This window comes from Leuciscus leuciscus, assembly GCF_965113295.1.
Source record: "Leuciscus leuciscus genome assembly, chromosome: 9".
In the NCBI taxonomy this organism is placed as follows: Eukaryota; Metazoa; Chordata; class Actinopteri; order Cypriniformes; family Leuciscidae; genus Leuciscus; species Leuciscus leuciscus.
In genome coordinates this window covers 16798208-16823682 of record NC_138733.1, presented here as the reverse complement: position 1 = coordinate 16823682, position 25475 = coordinate 16798208, and the positions used below count along the sequence as shown (strand labels likewise).

Sequence of the window (25475 nt, the reverse complement as noted above, 5' to 3'; positions counted from 1 at the left end):
CATATCACTCCACAATATATTACTAAGAAACTAGTGCAAAACATTAAATATGAAACATTTGCATCTGTTTTATTTGTCAAGCGTGCTGTGAACGTTGGATATTGACAGGCCTGCTTCTTTCATTGAGCTAGATGTCATTGATGACTAAGTCTGTGAGCAGTTCCAGGTCTGTAGCACCTCAGGGAACATTCCTGTGCTCTGTCTGTGGTCTAACCTCACAGCATTACCTTTCTGTTGAGTGTTTCCTAATATTTGTAGGAACTGCGTGTGGGATTTACTGGCATATAAACATTTCACACACTGCACATTCAAAAGAACACGGTTTTACAAAGCTTACAATTAGGCTAATTAAATTACTAATCTAATATAACATAGTAAAATAATTACTAATCTATTACAAATTAAATTGTTAGTTTGTAATTTTGTCACATGTGATTACTTTAAATAGGCACATTCAAAACTACTAATATAAAAACAAGCCTGTCGGATTGCTCATTTAATTTGCTTGTATTTGAGCATTAGGGGTCTTTTTAGTTTTTTTTTTTTTCTAGTTTCCATGAGCACATCACTAGTTCCTGAAGAGAACACAGAATGATTTAAGGATCATTAATCTTTTAAAATTCCACTTTTTCTGAGATGAGGTTGTATTTCTGTTATTTCCAGCTAAGTTATTTTCAGGTTAGTGCCAATGTCCTTTAAAGAGCACTTGACCTGTTTTCCTTTATGCGATCCAGTGGCACTGAGTGTTAGCCAGTTAACAACATTTTGGATACTCATGCAAGTTTAAGAAAGGGCTACTTAATAGATAATGATATTTGGTGCTTGTACACCAAATGATGTCATACCTGTTGAAAGCTTAAAGGGTTTCCTTTTGATATCATGTAATAAAGTAGAAGTCTGCATTAAAAAAAAGACAGACGGACAGACGGACGGACGGACGGACGGATGGACGGGATAGACAGACAGACAGACAGACAGACAGACAGACAGATAGACAGATAGATAGACAGATAGATAGATAGATAGATAGATAGATAGACGGATGGACAGACAGACAGACAGACAGATAGACAGATAGATAGATAGATAGATAGATAGATAGATAGATAGATAGATAGATAGATAGACGGATAGACGGATGGACAGACAGACAGACAGATAGATAGATGGATAGATGGATAGATGGACGGACGGACAGACGGACGACCGGATGGACAGACAGACAGACAGACAGACAGACAGACAGACAGACAGACAGACAGACAGACAGACAGACAGACAGACAGACAGACAGACAGACAGACAGACAGACAGACAGACAGACAGACAGACAGACAGACAGACAGATAGATAGATAGATAGATAGATAGATAGATAGATAGATAGATAGATAGATAGATGGATAGATGGACGGACGGACGGACGGACGGACGGACGGACGGACGGACGGACGGACGGACGGACGGACGGACGGACGGACGGACGGACGGACGGACGGACGGACGGACGGACAGACGGACAGACGGACAGACGGACAGACGGCTAGACGGATAGATGGATAGATAGATAGACAGATGGATAGATGGATAGATGGATAGATGGATAGTATTTTTTGTTGTGACAGAAATCAGAGAAGGTAAAGGGTCATGATGACTACACACGCTGAAGACTCGCCAACTTGCCAGACTCATTGTGTCGACCCCTGAATTAGTCCCAGATACTAGATCTGATTTCAATAACCCAACGTCTCTTTGTTAATCCATTTCTGTTGATTTTGGAGATAGACCTATTTTTCCAAGGGCAAAAACTTTGAACAAAGGTTTAGAGATGTTTTCCACCAAATTCTAGGAAAATCTGGATGTTTAGCTCCAAGATGTCCGTGCTTGTAATCTCACATCATAGAAACAGCAGTGCAGAATTATTTAGCATGAGGAGGATTTACTGTAGCAAGTGATGTGTTTTGGCAAACGCTTCCCCTTGTTCTTTTCGACCGACCACGTGTATTAGCATGATGACACAATGTTACATTTCAATAACGGAAACAAATGTATTAATTCGATGGAATAAAAGCACTGACAGGTCCATTAAAGTGACAGCGTGTCAATAAAGAATTAGCAGTAGGGTAAGTGCTAACAAATTCTATTCATAAAAATGCTGCCAATAGAATTACATAATTTTTAGTTGAGAAGTGCTGTTTAAAATCACAGTTCACTCAACTTCACTTATTCACAACACAACATGTTCATTTTTATCATGTGAAGCTTATGAATTACTGACAACTATAGATCATATTGTCGAAATATTTAATAAAACAAGTCAATAATTTTAGATTTCATTGTTGTTGATGTCATTTATTCATTCTTTTAACACATCATTTTCCGTTAGGTTCCATTCCATCTCAACTAAACGTGACCTGTGGGTCTGTGTGACCTAAAGAAGCAGAAAGCTTCTTTTGGTAGATTTGTTTGCATCATTTAATATATAAATCCCAAGTATGTTTTTGGTACCAGCTGTTTTCCTGTTTTAAATGTAAATTGAATAACAATTACGTTGAGTAAGTTGTTTCAAACAAGTGTAACATGCTAACCCGAAACTGAAAGCACTTTGTAAATAAGTGACAACTGAATTCAATGACAATATCAACTGCTTTATACTATTATTTCAATATACAATAAAACAACATATGGCCTACAATATATACACACCAGATCACTTACAAAATTACAAATAGTGCAACATTCAGCGCATTTCGCACGAGTACAGTGTAACAAAGCCATTGTAATGCATACTTGGGCAACAGGGCTTACAGTGCAAAACTTGAATCTAAATCAGCATGCATTGAGACACAGCTCACATGATCACGTACGGAAAGGACAGGATCGTTTTACACAAATACTGGGTAGTTTGTGCAAGCAGAATGGTGACAAGATGACACTAATAAAACATGAAAACTGACGGTAAGAATCACATCTGCATTCATTTGTTACTGATTTTTAACTGAATTAGATTATTTACACACATTAAGGCAATAAAGACATCACCATGTAAATCTCTATTATTTGTTGTTAAAACTCAATTTGTCTTTTTATAATGTGCATACAAGGAAATTAACATTTAAATAAATTAAACATTTAAAAGGATAGATCACCCAAAAATAAACATTGTCATTATTTACCCTCATGTTGTTCCAAACTGGTATGATATATATATATTTTTTTTATCTGTGCAAAACAAAGGTAACCCAATAGTTTTGATGTCCATTGACTTCCATTATATGGACAAAAAAAGTCCTCAGACATTTATCAAAACCTCTTTTACGTGTTCCACAGAAGAAAGAAGTAATACAGGTTTGGAATGACACGAGTAGGCTAAATAAAGACAGAATTTTCAAGTTTGGGGTGAATTAACACTTTAAGATAACTTACATACTTCAATAAGACGGTAAATAAATATTAAGACAAATGTTCTGAAAACTGGCCGTTTTTGATGAATCAACATGATCTTTTCTTTAGAGGCATTCTGTCAGCATCCAACCACTTAATTAGAAGTTGTGAAGAGTGACATTATTTTTAAAGGCTTCATAAGTTGGCTGAAAACACACAAAGCACGTACAACTTTACCGTGACACCAGAAGCAGATGTGACAAAATTTCATACTCAAAGAGGCTTTCCTCCAATTGAAGGCTAAAGAGATCAAACTGGGACAGCGTCTGAAGAATCATTGGGAGGGAATGTGTGTAAACTCAAGGTATAACACGACTGAAAGGCAATAAACAAGTGATAGGAACGGTGTGGAAATGATCTGTGCAGTCCATTTGTAAGAGCATTGCCCAAAGCTGAAGTGAGAACACGGTGGATAAAAGTTGGAGAACTTGCGACTAATTCAGATCCGGTATGTAGGGCTTTTGAGATCGGACTTGTGGTTTGATAAAACACAAAACAGGTGTCCATTAATCAATGCTCATCCGGATGTACGTAGTGTGTCCCAGAAACAGGGAGACCAAATTGGTGCCAGACACAGGCTAAAGTGAATAAAATCCACACTTTCTTGATCGCATATTCCTGCCTGTATTTCCACCTAACACTGCAACGGACCTCACACTCGTTTGTATGCGATACGAATGTATGTATGCAAGCGGTTTTATGTCTCCACACACCTATGGTGGAAGCTTCTCAGCATTTTTGGACAGGCTGTGCAGAAGTGTTTTCAGAAAGTCCTCGTCAGACAGCTCAGGGACAAGAAACTCGATTAGCAGATCCCAGATGCAGTACACAAGATGTCTGCAAAAAAAAAATTTTTTTTTGAAAAAAAACAGTCACAGGAGTTCACAAGCACTGCTACAGTACATCCTGCACACAGATCCAACAACACTGTATTATCAAAAACCTCAAAATCCTAAACAGGATGTCACGCAGACACTGGATTTGGACATTCCTTGTTGCCTTCCCCCCTCTTTATACAGCACAAACAGCTCATAAAGCAAAGGATACTAAGTCAATGTATAACTGATTGTAACAGCATCTGCTTCATCTGGATATCTACAGCAGACTACAGCATGTTCTAGTAAATCAAAGAGCAGCTCTCAAAACCCAAGCTGGTGAGAATAAATCATGCATCCCCACTGTGGTAACAGTCTACAAAGATGTCACGAGGTGTCCTGATAACACAACACAGCGATGTATCTATTGAAAGCACATTTTTGCATTCTTTTATCGGCATTGCTTACTTACTGTGCCATAAAAAGAATGATAGTAAAGTAGTTAATAGTGTAGGATTACAAATTTAAGAATATGTTTAAGATCTGCTGATCCTACATGCTTACATAACATCACATGAAAAACTAAGGTGAACTACACTGTATTGGGCATTCAAGGTGAACATGATGGCATCAATTTACTGATTAGAGTCACTATAGTTTCCTTTTGAAGTCTTTGATCTTCCTGCTGAGAGTCAAACTATGTGTGACTGATTACATAGTCTTAGTTCTTGTGACCATGTGATGTTTATACAATTTGGGGGGTACCATTATCTTCAGTCAGGGGTAATTGTCTCTATTGTCTTTAAATGATATGTTTCAAGGGTCACCTCTAAGGCTGTGTGTAAGGTCAGTACCTTTAAGGACTGCCCACTGAATGTGTACTGTCTTTAGATGATTTGATTTAGTGGTCACCTCTTAGGCTGTGTAAGATCAAACACGTTCAAAGAATGTCAGCACCTTTAAGGACAGCCCACTGAATGCCTATAAGATACCATGTAAAGTTCCCTTAGTCAGACTTGATGACTGCAGCTACCGATAGCTCGTGTTCTCAATAAAGACTCCTGCTGAAGATACAACCAAGTCTCCTGGTCTTCGCTTCTGAGTTTCCTACAATAGTCAAGTAAATTACAACCTGACCACTTTAACCATTAAAGCCATATGTTCACTAGGCCATATCTGCTTGCCTCATGAAATATTTATGTGATTTTTGCTGCTAGAAACAGTTCAAAATGTTGAACAGTGATGACAAGATGCTACAATATATTTCTGACTACATTTTCATCTACGTCCTGACATTTCCACGGAATTTGGAATTTCTAATCAATGTTATTAATCTCGTAAATATGCATACAGGAACATTGCATAAATGGCTGCGGTGCTGATTTTTATCTTCATCTGTGTTTAGTGCTCAAACACACCTGTTTATGGTGGGGTCCTGAAAAGAATCCAAAACCGTCTGCCAAGATATCTTGTACTTCTCAGAGCCCAGCATATCACAGATCAGATCTGTAAAAACACAAAAACACACAATAAACTCAGTCAAGGAACACAGAGATGAAGATCTGCTAGACTACACTACACTATTGATAAAGAACAATCCTTTTCTGTTGAGGTGGTTTCCTCTGACCTTCCCTTACTTTTTTGATTCAGCTTCAAAGCAATGGTGTTACTGAACAGTTTTTTGTCTCAATCACACAATTATTCGTAAACCCTATTTTTCAAAGGTCAAATTTTACCTGTTCCATCCAAAACACATTATTAAATGCTAAAAAGATACAAAATCGAAAATGTTCACTCAAAAGTTACAAATCAATCAATACAAATATTTAAGCGTGATTAATCTCTTAATTTTCTTCATATTTAACACATTACATTTACATTTATTCATTTAGCTGACGCTTTTATCCAAAGCGACTTACAATTGCTATATATGTCAGAGGTCGCACGCCTCTGGAGCAACTAGGGGTTAAGTGTCTTGCTCAGGGACACAGGGACACTTGCTCAGGGACACATTGGTGTCTCACAGTGGATTCGAACCCGGGTCTCTCACACCAAAGGCATGTGTCTTATCCATTGCACCACCACATTAATGCACCCAGTTCCCTTTTTATTGAAAAACCAATAGATCAATCAATTACTGATCTGTCAGTCACTTAGAAAAGAGGTGAAAAACATCTCAGATTATGCCAATTACATTTGATCTATCCTTTAATTGTGTGTCAGTGGAGATCTCTTGACGAGAGATTCCCTGATACAATTGTAAAGCGCTTTGGATGTACAGTAGTACATATGAGAGCACTATATAAATGCCTCACTCATTCATTCATTCAGTTCTGTAATTGTACAGATTTTCTTTTTTGAAAGAAGTCTCTTACGCTCACCATGGCTTCATTTATTCGATTAAAAATACAGTAAAAACAGTTATATTGTGAAGTAGTATTACTATCTTAAAATTTTTTTTAAATGTAATATATACATGTGGCAAAGCTGAATTTTCTGTGTCACATCATCCATCAGAAATTAAAGGTAGGGTAGGCAATTTTTTATAAACACTTTTTGTTATGCTGGTTGAAACTCTCTTCACATCCTGACAGCAATCAATAATAGATGTAATCTAAATAATAAACGTACATTTATCTTCTGTGGAAATCTCAGGACAAAATTTCTGTCCCATCATTGCATTCCGTCTGATACGATGTCCTACCTGCCTGTCAACATATATATTTCCATACCTCCGTGCACCCTGCTCGCGCAGACATCCCACGTCATCATTAGGCTATGCAGTGTTGTAGACAGACAGCCACCGAGTGCCAAAAACAAACTGAAGCCAGCTTTTACAGTTCCTCCTGAACCAAGACAACGAACTTATTCTGCATTCACAGCATGTCGTAACCGTAATTACGAGTTGGCAACCCGTGACGTTCTGAGCTGTTTTCACGTCCTCAGACTCAGATTTATGCATTTCTATGTCAACACTATCAACAATGAAATGAATCTGCAGCAGTCAGGTGATACAAGTAAGAGCTCTGTAAGTTGTTTACGTGCATTATTATAGTAAAGTTATGTGCTTTGAGACATGAGGTAATTTAATGCATTTCCTAGTGACGCTTTGCAGACTCTGCTCTGGCTGTGCTCGTTCATGTATTTTGGAGGAGGTGTGGTTTTGGAGACGCGTTGAAGCGAGTATGTGTGAATATTATGAGGCGTCTCACCTGGCAGTAGTTTCATAAGGCACTGCAGAGCCTGTTTTCTGCTCTCCTGTTTCTGCTGCGGGCTGCGTAGGGGTCGGGGTTGAGCCGGCAGACTTCCTCCAGGCCAGATGGCCTCCTGCAGTGCCCGCAGATAAATCACCCAATACTGCGTACAGGTCAGGTTAACCACACCCACCTCTAGCCACCTATAGGCCAATCACAGCAACACAAAGAATTTAATATTATGCAACAAGAACAAAAATTCAGGATTGCTGATGAAATCCACTTTAGGTATGTTTACACGACAACGATGTACTAAAAACTGAAGCTTTTCCTTTGCGTGTTTGAAAAGTTTGGCCAGGTGATAATGTTGTCAAAATTATCCCCATTCACACGGATCTGTGAAAACGACTAAAAACTGTGTATTATGCATGCCAGGCCAATAGTTGGCAATGTCATGCACCTCTGCACAAACACATTATTCAATGTATGTAAATAATGCATCTTCCCAGGTCGTAGTAGTGGTGTAGTAAATCTACACTTTGCTGGAGAAGCATTCATAAATCAGTATCTTGTGCAGCACAAACATGATCCTGTAGTTTGCCATTGTTGTATTTGTCGTCAAGTACTCGCACATGCCTGAACAGGCAATATGCATAACGTACGTCACTATTTTCACAAATTGGTGTTTTTGTAGTTTACATGGAGACGATAATGGTATCATTTTCAAAAACTTGCACTTTGAAACCCGTTTTCAAAAGTTCAGGCCCCCAAAACATCATTGTCTTGTAAATGACGGCCAAAACGCATGAAAAGTTTTCCGTTGTAAAACTTCCAAGTAAATCCCCCCTTGCAAATTGATGTGCTGCATGCAAACAGCAGAAAACACGCTACAAACCATGTGTGATCAAAATACATTTAATAATTCTACCAAATGGAAAGGAGCAATCAAAAAGAACGTCATGTGTTTGGACTCCATCTTTCACGAACGTCCTTCAGCAAAGTCGCAGTTCACATGTGCCACTGCAAAGTTCTTTGTCTATTCCGATTAAAATCTGTGACGGGCCACATATGGATACAGTTTATCCTTTAAAAATAGCATCTCATTTCAAAGAATCAATTCTGCAAAATTACTTTCGGATAACTGAGGGATTGCATGACATTACTGTGGATGAGACTGTTCAATCTTTTAATAATCACTACCATTTTGGCAGAGTCAGCATAACAAAAAGAACTGAGAAAAATATGTGGAAAAAAGTATTATAAGGCATTCAATTTTAATGAGAGAGGCTGATAGGATAAAAAAATAAATAGAATACCAATAGGCTGGAAAAGAATGTCCATTTTACTAGGATTGCAATTTGATTAATTTAAATTAATAAAAAATAATTACATGATATGATGATCTATCCTGTGTTATTTTAGTATCACTGATAATCTATTATAATTTTTATTAACATTTTGAATTAGATTTTTTTCTTTTAGTTAAAGTTTTAGTAATTGTCCTTATATATATATATATATATATATGTATATATATATAAAAGATATGAGTACAACAGTCAAACATGACTATCTAGTGTCTGTTTTGTTTTACAATCATTTCTTATAAATGAAGTGTTCTGTGTCTTATAAGCAGGTGATTTAATGCAGCAGAAAAACAACTGAGCAACTTCAGTCAACAGTTATGTTGGAAACAAGTGACAAATAGTCAGAAAATCTATAATGCTATAATTATATAACCCAATCAGGGCTCAAATCACATAACCAACTGGTAAAGCATGTGCCCTCACCTGAGGGTTTTCTCCTCTCATGAATACTATGAAGTGGACCCAGGAATTTCCTGTGTCATTGATTTAAATCTGTCCTGCTCTTCGATTACATAGCTGGTTTATTTTGGTCCTGACTCTTTGAAATGCCACAGATGCTACTTGGTGACAGAGTCTGAGATCCAGAGAACCTCTTATGGTCATGCTTACTCAATGCCAAAAAACAAATCAGTTTCCTAAGTATCTGAAGTATCTGAGCTGTCCCTAATGGGGGTTTCAGTCCAAAATGCATATATCTTATGTTTATGTCAGAGGGAATTATCACGGTGTGTGTGGAAGACATATGGATGCCAAAGTCTGCTCTACTTCAAGGCTACTACAGTGTCTAGCAGCTCCCTTTAGACTCTCAAACAGAATGATGGATTTCCCAGTGGCCATTAAACTACAATTCTGGTCAAATTTCAATGACCCATGCAGTAACAACATGACAAGTTTCATTTGCATTGCCTGTCTGAGGAATATATAGGGATATTTACCTACAGCAGAGATTTTTTATGGACTGCATGTTGGTGCACGTTGATAAAAGTCTCAATAGTACAAAACCATCAATATGCAGTGTTTGCACACAGGATTGCTATTCTGTTCCATGACAAAATGATATTTTTAGAGCCTGCAGTAGGTTTAAATAGTAGATTTTACATCGAACAGGTTCATTTCAGGCTTGCCATTAAGTCGAACAGGTTTTATTTCCTGGAATGATATTCAAGGCTCACTTCTATAAATGTTTCGGTCAAAATTCGAGCTTGTTCCCCAAAACAAGAGTACCAAGTCGGCCTGCGGATCTAATAGAGCTTCTGAAAGGACTTGCACCGGTCTGACTGAGAACATACGTAATCCTCGAGAAGCTCTGATGTAAGGTGATGGAACAAAAACCAGCTGCTCCAAAACAACAAGTGGAGTATTTTATTCCATTAATGGCATTTCTGCCATTATAAAGGGCAGTTAATGTGGACTGGCAAGGCCTTTGACGGAGACGTGCAGCATTAGTGGAGGAAGACATTTCTCAAGCCAACAGGAGTGGAAAACAAGGGTGCATGGAGCTCACTGGAGCCAATTAAGTTTAAACTACCCTTTTCAGGTTTTATTGTGAGCCTTCATTTCTTCTGACGCTCCAAAAATATAAACATGATAAGTATATTCCATTCACAGCCTTGCCTGATCTGCATCTCAAATAAACTTGGAAAAACTGATGTGCTGGAAGACTCGGTAGGAACTGAACTTACATGGAGCATTAATTATGATGTAATAAACTGACTGTGCTACCTGAGACAGATGTAAAAAGTAAAAAACAAAAAACAAAACAACAATTGCGGTCCTACAAAGACAATGAATGAAGAGGTTGTATTTTATACAATACAAGACATTTGCTAGCAGATCAAGAGACACCACATTATAACCTTAGGATATCCCAAAAAATTTTATAAACTAACACTGCCTTGGCAAGCTCCTAACAGTAAAAAAAAAGACCGACTGATAGAACGGCTGACAGAATGATGTACAGAACGATAGAACGACTGACTGATAGACAGTCAGAGTCTGTGTAGACGTGTCTCTGCTTTGCACATCTGGCAACTGTCTCAGTCAGATTGCATGGAGATTGTGAGCGGACAGCCATAAATTTTCAATTGGATTGAGAACTGGATTCGGACTTGGCCACTCCAAGACATTAACATTGTTTTGAAGCCATGGCTTTATGATTGTGGGCACTATCTCGATGGAAAACAAATCTCCGAAATCACAGGTTTCCAGCAGTCTCCATCACCCATCCCATTTTCCTCCATGATTTCCCTGTTTATTTTACTCTCATATTCCTTCTAGGGCCTGCTGAAAAGTAGCATCCACACAGCATGAGGCTGCCACCACCATGCTTCATAGTCAGGATGATGTGTTTTTATGTTCAGCACCAGACATGCCATTTAGTCAGATGGCCAAAAGATAAATGTTGGTCTCACCACAGAATCTTCATCCAGCTGGCTTCAGAGTCTCCCACATGCCTTCTTGCCAACTGTAGCCGAGATGTCATATGACATTTTTCAACAGTGGCTTTCTCTTCGCCAATCACTCATTAAACTGTGACTGGTGAAGCAGTAGTTTTAAGTGGTTTCTATATAAAGCCAGTAACGCTTCAGAGTTGTCATTGGTGGCCTCCCTGAGCAGTCTCCTTCTTACACAGTGACTTTCCATTTGTTAATTACTGATTTAACTTGGCTCCAATGGATATTGGATCAATGACTGGGAAATTATCTTGTATCCATGCCCTGTACTACTTTTACATTTTTTCACTGATATGTTTTAATAATTTTTCAGTTTAAGTTCTGCCGCGATACTGCCTCACCAGTCACTGGAGCTTCCAGATACAGGTGCATTTATCTTATAATCAACAGAAAACATTGTGCATTCTTAAACCAGTTGGTTACACTAGTAATAATTAAGGGGTATCATATCAAAAGGGGTGAATACTTTTTATACTCAGGAGATTCACAATTATTTTAGATCACCTTGTAGTTGCTTAGTTCCTAAAAGTTAGTTGATAGATATATATACTACCAACTATGTAACTTTCAACTATCACATATAAACTGTCAATGACTAACTAAAACATATTTAAAAAGGTAAATATAACAGACATAAATATTAAATATTTTTTGTTTTCTAAGCTAAATCTTTACTTTAAAAAGTCTAAGATCATGAAATAGCAGAGACAGAAACTGATTCTAGTGCAGGTGTCTGTAACAGGTGTCTGTGCAGACTGATTATTCAGAGATTCTTGTCCAAATAGAGGTAACAAGGAGACCAATTCAGCTCCTTCTTTCTTACCAAATGGAACATAATGACATTTATGAGCAGCCAAGAGCTGAAATTGCATCAATTTGCGCTGTGAAATAATCAAATGCTCTGGGTTGTGGGCCAGCTTTTTAAACAAGCCATTACAAGTTAGCAGTCTGTTTCAAAACGCAGAGGAATGTTGGACCAAAACAAATTGTCTTTCTCAAGTCAAAATTAACTGGTTTATCTCAGACTAATCCATCTCCATGCACAACTTTTGCAAAACAAGCAAATACTTTCACCTCGGAAGCCAGAAGTTAGAAATAGTTTCTTGGCACGGATAGCATCTTGTACGGGTACATTTGTTTGTAAAGAATAATCTCTAATGCAATTTACCAAAGAAAAAAAATGACAAACATAAACTGAGATGAGATGTGATGTGAGATGAGATCAAGGTGTCATCACTGAGATTTTCCATAGGGACACGATAACAAGGCTGTGTGGTCTTTTTTCCACATGGGCCTACTGATAGGTTCATTAAAAATGTTGGCGTTATATCTTCAGCAAGAATCATAAAGTGCTGTCATACCAATATTTATAATCTTTCATATTCTAAGTGATCTGTAGATCCGTCTATACCGTGCCGTGAGCATCTTGTAATGATGGAGCATGATGAATGCTGGCTTTTCTAATCAATCCACCTCATCCTGTAAGAATGCAGTGAAGATGTTCAGTTTCTTTCGGCACTGACTGAACTTGCATATCTCCAATCAGATATTTTTGAGTGTACACAAAGAGTACAATACCAACACTGTTTTCTTCCTTACAGTCTTGTTATGGAAGACCTGGATGGAAAAAATTCCTTTGTTACAGACATGTTCTCACTATGCCTACTATAGATGATTTTAGAAAGAATATTCAATCTAAAACAATACATCACAAATCAGAAAATTATGAAGCTCTTGCCACCACATTTGGGAAAAATAAAAAATATGAGAAACCATGACTGTACATACATTTATTGATGGACAGTCTGTAGTGCTGTTGGAAATAAATCAGATCGGAAGCTTGAGTGACTGTTTAAAAAACAGGAACGATTGACAGACTGTGTTTTCGTGTCTTGCCTGTTTAATATGGATATAACCAAGCATAACCCAAGGATGGACTGCGGGTAGTTTACAGTACAGTAGTGTGCAGTACAACCAGCCAAAATTAAAGTCTGCAGAATGATGGATCATAGGAAGAGAACGAAACAGCAAAAGACAAATGTTTTGCTGTGCAATAAAACCATGGTTGGCAGCCTTTCTTACCTCAAGCCTTTTCCAAAATCCCTGTTTATGAAATAAATATAGGCAGGCACAGCAGAACAATCTATCATAGCATCTTTAGCACCGTCATAAGAAAGCCTTTTTCACAACACTCAAAAAAGCCCCATCCAAGTAGTTTATATAACAGAAGAAGGCAAGTCAAACAGGTTTAAAATCGGTGAAAAAAATGTGTAAATAATTTAAATTTTTGAGTGAACTATTTATTTAAGGGTACACTAAGAAAGAGAGATTTAAAGGGATGGTTCGCTCAAAAATGAAAAGGCATGCATGTGTCATTACAAACTTGTATGACTTTCTTTCTTCTGCAGAATGCTAATAAAGAAATCTTTAAAATATGTTTTTGTCCATATAATGGAAATCCAAAACCACACTGACTTTTCCTGAATTTCTCATTTCTTTCAGTCATGCAGGTTTGAGCCAAAAATAAAGGGTAGTACACTACTGTTCAGTAAAATGTATTAATTCTTTACGGTCACTTTTGATAAACTGAATGTGTCCTTGCTGAATAATTATTTTTGCTGAATTTAATTAAAAAAGACTTATCAACCCCAAACTTTTGAACAGTTACGTAAATAATGACAGTATTTTAATTTTTGGGTAAACTATTCCTTGGAAAACTTATGGAAAACCTCCATGTAATACCATTATAAAAAATAGCAACTGAAATCATCTATCGTGAACATGTCCTGTAAAACTATCACAACATATGACATTTATGTTGTGAAAAGAACATTTGAGAACAGCCAATCAAAACATAAATTCTACAACCATTTCTTGACATCTTCAATCAGCATTTGACAGTATATACTGCCACCAAGTGGTTTTATTACACACATGATCACTAATGTAAAGCAGACGGTGCTCGATTCCTCTTGTGAAGATCAACCTTCATGCAAAGTTTAGATCAAACACACCTTAGCCGGATAATCAAGGTCTTAAAGTCTGCTAGAAAATTACAGACAGGTGTGTTAGTGCTGGAGCAGGAATCCATTATATAAGAACAGACAGTTCACATGTTTGTCTCAGGAGTTACTTTAAGTCAAAGCCGGTGTGGGTTTTTTGCAGTCATTTCCGAGCAGCGGTCTAAAATAAGGGATCAATAATCTCGATCATAGTTAGCATTCCACTGCTGTTATCAAGGGCACAGGCATATGTTTAAAAATAATTCTCATCAGGCAACTGAATGATATAACCACAACCATAGTGTGACTGTACTGAAATGATAATTGAGCTATTGCTAATAAAAGCAACAATGTTTCATCTAGGTCCTTTTCCTTTCATTCTGGGTCACTTTGTAAAAATGTATATCAGCTGCCTTCATCACCCGAGGTTTGTGTGGCAAAATGTGTAAATTTCCAGTTGGAAATGGCTTGCCCCGACAAAGACATCCAGTTCGGTGCTAGAAGAGCCGCAGACGCCGGATAAGTAAACTAATTCTTTCCCTCAGATGATGTCCGATGTGTCTGTTTGCACCGAGGCACGAGCAGCAGCTGGCCCCCTCGTGTCTCCCTTGTATCCACACAATCACACGCTGCCATTTCAACAGGACCTGTCCGGCATGTAGTGTCACTGCACACAATCTGTCATCTAATATGTGGGCCAATTCACGTGGCGGGGGTGATTTTTTAAACGATTTTAGCAAAATTGTCTGATAGACTGTGCCCAGTACCTGAATATTTTGTGGGACTGCTTTTTTCGGAAGTACAGTATCTTTCAGGACATTTTTGTATTGCTGAAACAAATAGCTGAGGCTAAGAAACGTATATCAGGGGTGTCCAATCCTATTCCTGGAGAGCCACTAACCAGCAGAGTTTAGCTTCAATCCCAATTAAACGCAGCTGATCCAGTAAACCGAGGTCTTCAGGATTACTAGAAACTTCCAGGCAAGTGTGTTGGAACAAGTGGGAGCTAAATTGCAGGACATTGGCCCTCCAAGAGAAGGGTTGGACACCCCTGACTTACATTAAGTAATTCTTTTCCCAGGCAAATGTCACGAGGAGGTCCTTAATCTTCAGAAAATGATGCTTGTCTACCTCATGAAGTCGAGCTATTTTCTTTTCTTTTTTTCTACTTTTATTTGAATATCTTATATAAGATTTGTATTTTTGTACCCTGTTATCAAAATGAGGGACATGCCTCAATATGGTTTAAACCCCTGATTTCTGTGTTTTAAATCATTTCTATCAATGCACATTAAATAAAAAGTTACAAAAAGAAAAATTGGTTTAAATGTATTCATAAATAATAAATTACTTTTTTTTAACAATAACTTAACAGGGTTCAAAACATACCAAACCCATAACTAGAAAATAATATAAATAATATGAAATGTATCAAATGTTGATAAAAGATCTTTTCTCTGAGCCTACTTTCACAGATTTCAAAATCCTATCAGCAAAGAGAAAATATTAATGATTAATTCTGCTTAACTGGTCAATAAATTCTGCAGGTCATTAACAAAAAACAATGTTATGTACACCAATGTTACTACATTTCAAATTGATCCTCTATAATGGCTACACCCACATGTGCCATGCATTTTTTCCTACACAAACAACAGAATAAAAACATTTTTACACGCTTCCGGGAAAAAAAACAATAATGGGGAATTGCTCAAGAATGTTCTAGTTTTTGAAAGTAATGTGTGTAACAAGTAATGACTGTAAACACAATGCAGATGTGCATAATTTTGATGACACAAATTGGCAACTGCTTTAATCTTACCAAATACAAAACAAAATATTGACGTAAATGTGTCTTCATAAGCTCAACAACATGACTGTGATTCCATACTAAAGCTCAACAGAATTACATGTCTCTAGTTTGTTAGTAACTGCACATTCTTGCAGGACCAAACGGTTAAGGTGTTCAAGTGAATTAGTAGTGATTTTCTAAACTGATCTTATGGCAGTTACAAATTATTACAATCAAATAATCGAACTCAAAAGGTCAATGTCTAAACCAAGCCAAAGGTAAAAAAAAGAACAAAAAGATACTCTGTCCAAAACCTGCTCTAATCTGATGAACATAATAATTAAATAGGGGAATTACTTTGTTCAGATATAAGTTTTAGGAAATTGGGTTAGGTAAACAACTAGAAGTAACAACGTGCCGTAAAGCAGTGGTTCTCAACTCCAGTCCTCGGGACCCACATTTTGTATGTCTCTCTTATATGACACACTCAAATCAGTTCATGGAGTCTCTCCTGACGAGCTGATGATCTGGTTCAGGTGTGTTAAATAAGGGAGACATACAAAATGTGCAGGGCAGCGGGTCCCGAGGACTGGAGTTGAGAACCACTGCAGTAAAGGGTAAAACTGTGCACTACAAACCAGTGTGTTTAAAACTACGACAACACATACAAATACCAGTTTGCAATTTCAAGCAGCATAACAAACTATTTTTGTACAGCTTACAAGAAGACAATTGAAGCCTCGCATATCAAGTTACAAATGGCCTGCTCAATGTACACAATAAGGTGGAAACTAAGATTAGGGTGTAGGTTAGGGTTAGGGGTTAGTACTCGTTTCAGCGTTGCGTAGGCAATCAGCACTAAGATTGACATGACCAATGAAATCTTTCGAATCGGCTGTACAGAATTGTGCTAAACTGGTTTGAGAAAAGGAACCACACAAACTTCCACAAAACTTTGCAACTGAATTAGACACGTGATCCACCAATGTCCTTGTCCTGAAAAAAGGCTGAAGAAACCCAGGTTTAAAGCAGAATGAAGATTAAATGTGTTGATAAAAAAGAAAAAAAAACACTGTTCATATCTGGAATAAATGGCACCATTGTGAAAATTGATTTCAAACAGAGAACAAATAACCACTATACTGATTAGCTTGAACCCACAAAATACACACCTTTGAGACACTGGGTCTATCCAACTGTTTAGGAAAGACTCGGGTCTCACTCCAGCTTTCCCGTCTGATGGCTGTTGGCCATCAGAACATTGCAGGAAGCCGGTCTGCTAGCAGGTGTTTAATACACCGCCGCACAAACGAGTCATTTGAAATGGCTAGACATCACACCACGAGGATCTGCAAAACAGATGCGTATGAAGCTGAGGGATTGCGTGTGTGATTTAATGTGAGGCCTGACCTTTCAGCTTGAATCCTCGAGGATGGACGGGATGGTTTCAAAGAAACTAAGAAAAAAATGTTTCTTTTATAGCACAAGGTTTCAGTAACCTCTCTGCATTAGAAAGGCATTACAGTGCCACGGGATAAATCTGCACATCGCAGACATGCGGTCATCGCTAAACAGAGTAGCAAAAACTCCAAGAGCTTTAATTAAAGGAAAGAAGAAAGCTACAACAGCGAGCTGAAACCGAAGGTGGCTCTGTGGGATGTCCCGTGATTGTTATTAACTCCAGGAGAAGTGGAGAAGAGGATGGGGGAAAGCCACCTGTTGACAGCTTTAAAACACACAGTTCTCACTTCCTACATCAAGTTGTCATCGGTCCCCGCAACACAACTTGTTTAATAAAGTATTTATATCCATGCTTAAAAATAAGAATGATCACACAATTGTACAGCAGTTTGGGGACGGAATGAGTGATGCCTTCAGGTGACACCTCATTAAGTCAATCCATCTGTCGGCCGTGTCTGTCTTTAGGCCCTGTTGAGCGTCGTGGCTATCTTTAGAAAAACAATCCATCATACTACATGCTGCAGACTAGTATGTGCACAGTATGTATACATTAAATATGCATCAAATATAAGGATGGCCTACTATATTTACCAAAATAAGCAGTATACAACAAACTTGCGTGGAATACTACATGAAATCTCTCTCTTGACTAATTATTTGATCGGACAGCCAACCGTGAAGACATTTTTATACTAAATTGGATTGCTAAAGAACCGTTTTATTTCCAAGATAAGTGGATGCTTATAATCTAGCATACTACAGATTTACAAAATTTTTATAAAATAATGCCTTCTGTTTCCCAAAATTATTTTTTAAATAGTAGCCAAGTTTGAGGTCGGTAAGATTTTTGTAAGAAGTATCTTACGATCCTCAAGGCTGCATTTATTTGATCAAAAATACAGTAAAAAACAAAACAAAACAAAAAACAGTAATACTGTTAAATAATTTTTTTAAATGCAAAGCCCCAAACTGTGTCGGACTGGGGATATTTGGTTGTTGAACTGAATATGCTCCTTAGAGGACTATAACATGTGTTTATTTGTTTTCTTTTTTAATTTTATAGGCCCATCTTCTCTTTTGTCTTTTATGTTACTGGTATTAAGTGTGTACATATGTTTTTTTATTGTGGTGACCGTCAGTGTTTGAGTGCTGTTTTGTCTATGTTTATGTTTGTTAACTTTCAATAAAAAGTGAATCACAAATTTTTTTTTTTTTTTAAATATATATAATTATAAATTATTTTAAAAAAACGACATACAAAAGTATTAATCTTACAGACCTACAGATCAAACTTTGAAACGGTAATGTATAATGTATAACGTTAATAATAAGCCATTTTTTTATTTCAAACATTGTGTCATAATCACACTAGACTTAAGCATGTAAAACTTCTTCTGACAATGCAATGAACGATCTCACATGTGTTTTTTAAAACATAAATAAACATATAACAATAAATCTGAAACTAAAAATATACAATCTACTCCACTTTCCTGCAACATTGTACACCTGCAACTTTAAATTTTTTGTTTTCTTTGAATTCAAGAAGTCAAACTTCCACCAACTTTGAACGCAGCAGAATGCAAAACTTCTTTGAATGAGCCAGTGTTTCCAGTCTATAGAGTTAAAGGTTTAATGAAAGGTTCGCCTCGAGCCAATCATGGCCTAAAATGATCCTGGTCGGGGGGGGTGAATGCACTGAACGTCCTCAGCTGATGAAAGATTGACCAAAGATTAATGACACAGAGAATTATTAGGGATGACCCACCTTTCTATGAAGGTCCCAAATAGCAGTCTGATGGTCCTCTGGATGTTCTCTGTGCAGAGCCAGCTCCACTGATCCTTCAAGAGCATGCACAGGATATTCAGGGCCTGGTCAGACAGAGCCGTCTCACTAACTGTACACAAACACACAGGTACACGACACGTGATAGAAATTAATTAGTCACAGCTGGAAATGACTATGAGAGACGTCGGTCAGAATCTTTGAAAATGTATTTGCAAAATGATTTCCAGAATGAATGAATGAAAAAGAGCACAGCTTGTTCCATGTCCAACGAGTAAACTAAAATACAAAATATGGACACATACAGATGCAATCATTAACATGATTTTTTAAAATGGAACATGAAATGACTGTTTTTCCTGAACAGAACTATGAAAGCTTTGTGTCAGTTTTTGTCAATGCAAGGGACACACATGAAAGTACAATGCTGCCATCTAGAGTTGCTGTCCATACTGTAATATCACAGATCAGTTCTACTTATACAATGTCCTTAAAGCAGTGATTCTCCACCTCCACAAACTACCAAGGGGGGTTCAGTATTTAAATGAATAAATTATTATTAGTATATTAAAATAATCTAACCCTAATCTAATTTAAAATGCTAAAAAACACAATGGAGATATAAAATTAAATCATATCTCTTTTTTTCATCTCAATAATTTTTATTGTAAACACACAGTTCTTCTAGAAGAACTTCTAGAGTCACAAAATTAATTATTTCTGGGAGTATTGAGGGTTAAAAGGGGGTGGGGTGGGGGGTTATTTGAGATAAACCTTGAGATCCACTGGCTTAAAGGAAAAGTCAACCATTTAGTAACCCCTCATGACATTCCAAATATTTAATTAAATTTATTCTTTCAAATAGAAAAGGAGAGTTATAAAAAAACAGCAAAAGTATCATATAAGTGGTTTTTGTTTGAGAAAACCTCTCAAGTAAGCCGCTAACACAAGAACAGCTGTGATTACATCATTACATCGAGTTGACCTCAAGTATTATTATAATAATCATAATTATTACTCTTATGCAAGAGTCATTACCAGAGTCACAGAAGGCAGGTTCAATCTGTAACTGTGCTTTGGTACATGTGCAGGTTTTCATATCCCATCTGGGTCCCAGGCCTCCGCTTCTTTCTGCATCAGCATCAAACCCTGGTGCGTTAACCTCGAATCGCTCCTTCTCGGAGATGAAGCTCTCCAGTCCATTCAACGACAAACCATTGAAAATCTTCAAAAACAACAGCAAATCAATGCATATTCCCTGTTATTGCACAGCATCAGAGTGGAATTGAGGAAAAGCACATTTCCATTTCTTGTTCACTTCCTGCTCTTAAAAAGAACAATTAATAATGACTGCTACTTACAGTGCTGCTATCATCACAGCAGTAAAGCACTTTGGGTTTCATGTCGGATACGTTGAGAGCAGGGGAAATTTTACTAGAGAACCTCATTCTAGACCTGGAAATGAAGAGAGAATTGTGTTTTGTTATTTACAGCTATGAACATTCAGAAAGACAGTAAACAAGCAGCTCTCTTGCCATACTTGGATTTCTTGTCAGTGGACAATTTCCCATCAGGCTCTGCATCCATGTCATCAGTAGGGCTCTGTGGTTCTGAGCGAGGGAAGGCCGTCTTCAGGGTGTCCACTATAGCATTCACCACAATCTGCCAAGTGACGTATTGAACAAATCGTAAAAGGTATTTTTGGTAAGTATTTCAGTCAAAGCATCCAATGTGCATTTTGAAAAGTACCTTGTCAATACGTGAAACAATGAAAGGTTTCTTCACAAAAGCAATTCTTGCATCAGTGTTTAGAGCGAGAAATTCTTGCATTTCCTCACTGTTGGCCGTTTCAGGAATGCTACAAAGTTGCTATAATAAAATAAGACAGGAATAACCACTTAAAATAAGTTGTGTGGAATGGAATACTACTTAAAAACTGTCAGGTTTACATAATTTATATTAAAATAAAAAAAAAATTCAAAGAACGTACTCTAAGGAATGTCTCCAAAAGACTTTTCCTGGCCTCAACTTTGTCACTGTCCATGTTTCCAAATGGAAGCTCAGGAAAGATTTTCTTTGGTCCTTTCACATCTACATTTGGCAAAACAAGACAACTAATCAAAACACTGTATTGGAAAACTTTGCCACCGAAAGGACTAATTTGCTCTGCTCACTTTTAATAATTTTGCGTAATTCTGGTTTCTCCTCCAAACGGGTCTGAAGGTTGAGGAATTCGCTGTATCGTCGGTTGACAGTGTGATAGGCAAAGGGCTGCAAAGATTCTGGATTCTCTGAGTCCACAGCTGTCTCATACTGCAAGACAAACACATCATCATTAAACATTATAATGACTTTTTGCTAAGCTTTACAGAACTGGAGATTTTCATGATTTTCATAGTATGATTTCCCCTAAAATGTGCTCATAAAGTGCTAAAAATGTATTGGATACCTTGTCCTATCTGTCTGCAGAGACTGGAGTAATTAATTATTTTCATGTTATGGCCGATAAAGATGAACTTTGAGTGAGCGTTAGATGACAGCATTAGGGAATATAAATGTAAAATTTGGAGAAATGAGCATAAACAATTAAATATCTAATACCAGCCAAAAAAGGAAAGCTAGCGCTAATTCACCTTTACAGTGTAGAGAGTGTAGGGATGTGAGCCAGTGCCTCTGTGCTCCTTGGCAGTGATGGTGCCAGTGATGCGGAGGTTCTGGATAATGACAGGACCCTCTGGGCTACCGAGGGGTTCGAAGTTGAAAGGTGCCAGTGACGCCATCCCAGCTGGTGAAGAGACCTGGATGGGCGCAGTCAAAGCCAGCTCAGTGGGGTTCACCAGGCCAGGCTGGTCTACACTTGAGTTACTTTTCTCCAATGGCTGAAGAGTGCAAAAGAGTCCAGATGACTCTTCCACGGGTACACCGGCAGAATGTACCGATAGCTCCTTATCTATTGAATTAGTGTAAGTTGGAAGTTCATCCTCGAGATCTAACACAGTGTCGACTGGAGTGGTGCTATCGGTGAGTCTTTCCGAAAGGGTCTCCTCTGTGCCAATCATAACCAGCGATTCCAGAGAGCTCCGCTTGAAGTCCGTCAGAGGGGATTCCAAATCAGAGTCTGTTTCCTGATAGAACGGATTGGGCTTGCCGAGTCGCAAATAATCTCTGGGGCTAAAACCCAACGGAAACGGTTTTGTCAGCCGTGGTTCGTCTTCCTCCAGGTTGTGTGGAGAATAAAGTTCAGTGGAATCAACGACATCATAAGCTGCAAGTTCTGGCGTTGGGGCCTCCGTTACTGTGGGCATCTCTGGAGTGACTTTTAGGGTCAGAACGCAAGGAACCTTAAGTTCTTGTGGTGCGTTTTCTTGAGTATATACAACTTGAGATGGAGCCTGAACTTCGACTGGTTTTGGTTCTGGGGTTGGTTCGCTGGATTTAGTGAAGATGCTTACAATCAACAAGTTTAGCCAGTCTGGGTCGGACAGTTTTGTAATTAATGGCAGAAGAACGTTGCACGTGATAAGTTCGCCCACCACAAACCGACCTGTTCGGGTTTCTAAATGTGGAGGAGGTACAAGAGCATGTAGAAGGAGATCTACAATGGCCCGTACGTAATTCACCTCGACAGCAGAGCTCTGAAGAGCAGGATGAGGCGGGCAGAGTTTACTGTACGCCTCCCAGAGATCTCCATCTTTATCCACCTTTTGTCCTTCCTTGGCACTGAAGTAGCACTGAAGGTGGCATCCAGATAGATCGAACACCCTCTGGGCTAAGGCTTTCCTGTCGACCCTTGCCGCTCTACCCTTGAGCTCCAACGCCATGGAGATCATGGCATTGTGCACCTCATCCTCAAACTCCTGTTCTCTGGAAACTGTGGCGTACCACGAGGTGACAAAGTCACGTATGATCTTGCCAACTGTCTTCTGGATTTCATCTTCCAGTTGTTGCTCGCCCTCTGCACTATGTGGGATCTCCTCCAGCTTAAAAAAACTCTCCAGATGAAAAACGCTGTCTGAGTCCAGGACAGCCTTGGAACCCAGCCAACCGCCTAAGACCACTAAGAGGCTTGTGAAGACACAGAGGAGCCAAACGTTGACCAGCAGGTGGAACAAGAGCATCCATGCCAGCAGTGCCCCAAAACCAAGAAGCCTCTTCTGGACCAACAACTCAGACAAGCCCCAGGGGCTCGGGTTGAGAAGCTCAGGCTGAGACATTGCAGAGATTTACATGCTTCTGTGAGGAAAAATGGAGAAACGCACCATTTTTTACAAAAGTACCCTATAGCCATAGTATTCTACAATTACTGTCAAGTATGTAGTCAAATACTCCTTACTTGAGGGACCAAATGTAAATGTTTAAAGGGACAACCAAAAATAAAAAATTCTGTCATCATTTACATTGTTTAATTTAATTTAATTTCGTTTATTTATTTATATAGCACCTACCACTGTAGTTCCAAAGTGCTGTACATTGCAATAAAAATCAACAGAACAATAAGACAAAACATAAAACATCCATGATTTTAAGCGGTCCTTAAAAACATTAAGAGTCAAGGAAGATCTAACATCCAATGGCAGATTATTCCACAATCTAGGACCAGCGACAGAGAAAGCGCGATCACCTTTCAATTTGAGACCCGCACGAGGAATAGTTAGAAGAAACTTGTTTGATGATCTTAGTCTTACGCCTGAACTGTAGGGCTTAATAAGCTCAGCTAAGTATTTATTTTATTGCTTTAAAAACATATATCAGAATCTTATACTGTATCCTAAAATGTATTGGTAGCCAACCTAAAAAAGATAACAAGGGAGTAACATGATCCGTTTTCCCAGCATTCATTAACAACCTTAGAGCAGCATTTTGTACTAGCTGCAAGCGGGCAATGTGTGTTTGACAGGTCCCGACATAAAGTGCACTACAATAATCTAGAAGGGAAAAAATATAAGCGTGGACAACTTTTTCCAGGTCTCTGGCTGAGATAATTGGTTTCAATTTGGCTATTGCTCTTAAATAGAAGAAGCAATTACGAACCACCGTCTTTATCTGTCAATCAAATATGATAGATGAGTCAAAAATGACTCCAAAGTCCTTTACTTGATCCTGCAAGTACCCCCTCCATCGGCCTAAGTTATCTACTCACCCTCATGTTGTTCCAAACCTGTATGACCTTTTTAAAATATCTCCTTCTTCCACTAAAGAAAGCAAGTCATTCGGTTTTGGAACAACATAAGGGTGAGTAAATCATGACAGAAATTTCATTTTTAGGGGAAAATTGTTTCTTTAAGAATCGGTTCATGAAAAAGCATAGGGCCTAAATTGATGGACAGGTATTCTTAACATTGGGAGTCACGCGTCTCTATACTACAATAAAACTGAAGTAACTTGACAGTAGCCACCACTGTCATCTTTAAATATTGATTTATAATATAACAGTTATATTAATGAAATATTAAATAATTTATCATGGTTTTACAGCAGGTAAGTTAACCTTTAACTATGGTTACCATGACAGTTGTTTGTAAGGGGCGTCTAATGATCAGCGATTTCATGCAAAAAAAAATAAAAACTGTAAATAGTAGATATATAGTTGAAATTATTAAAAAACAAAACAGAAATGACTAGTTTAACTAATCTAGTTATCATGACTTCAATTTTGTATGTCTTTACTGTATGTTTTGATGGGTAACGTTAGCCTATCAAGCTGGCGTTTCGTAACGTTACTTAAGATTATGCAATATATGGTACAATGAAACATTACTGAGTTAAAATTAACTTACCTCAACAACATAGGCGGTAGATGTAAGATGCAAATTTGGAGCCTAACCAATTCATGTTAAAACGCCGACTCGTACGGCCTTGTTGCAGTGTTTTGACAGCTTCTTCCTCGTCATCTCCGCGTCAGATGCTGTACTGCATTCAGCGATTTGTCGCCCTCTAGAGGTCATGCCGATCCCTGCAGCGCCCTGCGTCAACACAGCAGTGACAGCCTCGGTCACCATTCACTTTCTCTGCATTTTCCCCCCACACAATGACAGTGAATAGAAGACGGTCATTCTGGCTAACAGTAAGTATGTATATTGTAAAAACAATAATATTTTGAAATATATTACAATTTAAAATGAATATACTTGTGATGGCAAAGCAGCCATTACTCCAGTCGTC

The 25475-nt window shown here is 38.1% G+C and overlaps 1 protein-coding gene and 1 long non-coding RNA gene across 2 annotated transcripts in view; one reads left to right on the top strand and one right to left on the bottom strand.

Moving 5' to 3' along the window:
* Positions 1–2631: 2631 nt before the first annotated feature.
* On the bottom strand, positions 2632–25246 carry snx19b (sorting nexin 19b). Its single transcript, XM_082181019.1, has 12 exons — positions 25091–25246; positions 21947–23546; positions 21488–21626; positions 21304–21404; positions 21063–21182; positions 20854–20975; positions 20675–20768; positions 20352–20538; positions 19296–19425; positions 7471–7655; positions 5677–5764; positions 2632–4280 (listed from the first exon to the last, which is right to left on the bottom strand). Exons 2-12 carry the CDS (start codon positions 23525–23527, stop codon positions 4157–4159), a joined length of 2871 nt encoding a protein of 956 aa, XP_082037145.1. The 5' UTR covers positions 23528–23546; positions 25091–25246; the 3' UTR covers positions 2632–4156.
* Positions 13426–25475, top strand: part of LOC309507027 — a 43694-nt gene continuing 31644 nt past the window's right edge. The window contains exon 1 of the long non-coding RNA XR_014209003.1: positions 13426–13864. This is a non-coding gene — a long non-coding RNA (uncharacterized lncRNA). The remainder of the gene's footprint in view (positions 13865–25475) is intronic.

Coding starts and splice junctions, on each gene's coding strand:
- snx19b (XM_082181019.1), bottom strand. CDS start 23,527: ATGTCTCAGCCTGAGCTTCTCAACCCGAGCCCCTGGGGCTTGTCTGAG. Junction 20,769..20,853: donor TCCACTGACAAGAAATCCAA/GTATGGCAAGAG, acceptor CTTCATTTCCAG/GTCTAGAATGAGGTTCTCTA. Junction 7,656..19,295: donor TTTGGGACCTTCATAGAAAG/GTGGGTCATCCC, acceptor ATTGGCCTATAG/GTGGCTAGAGGTGGGTGTGG.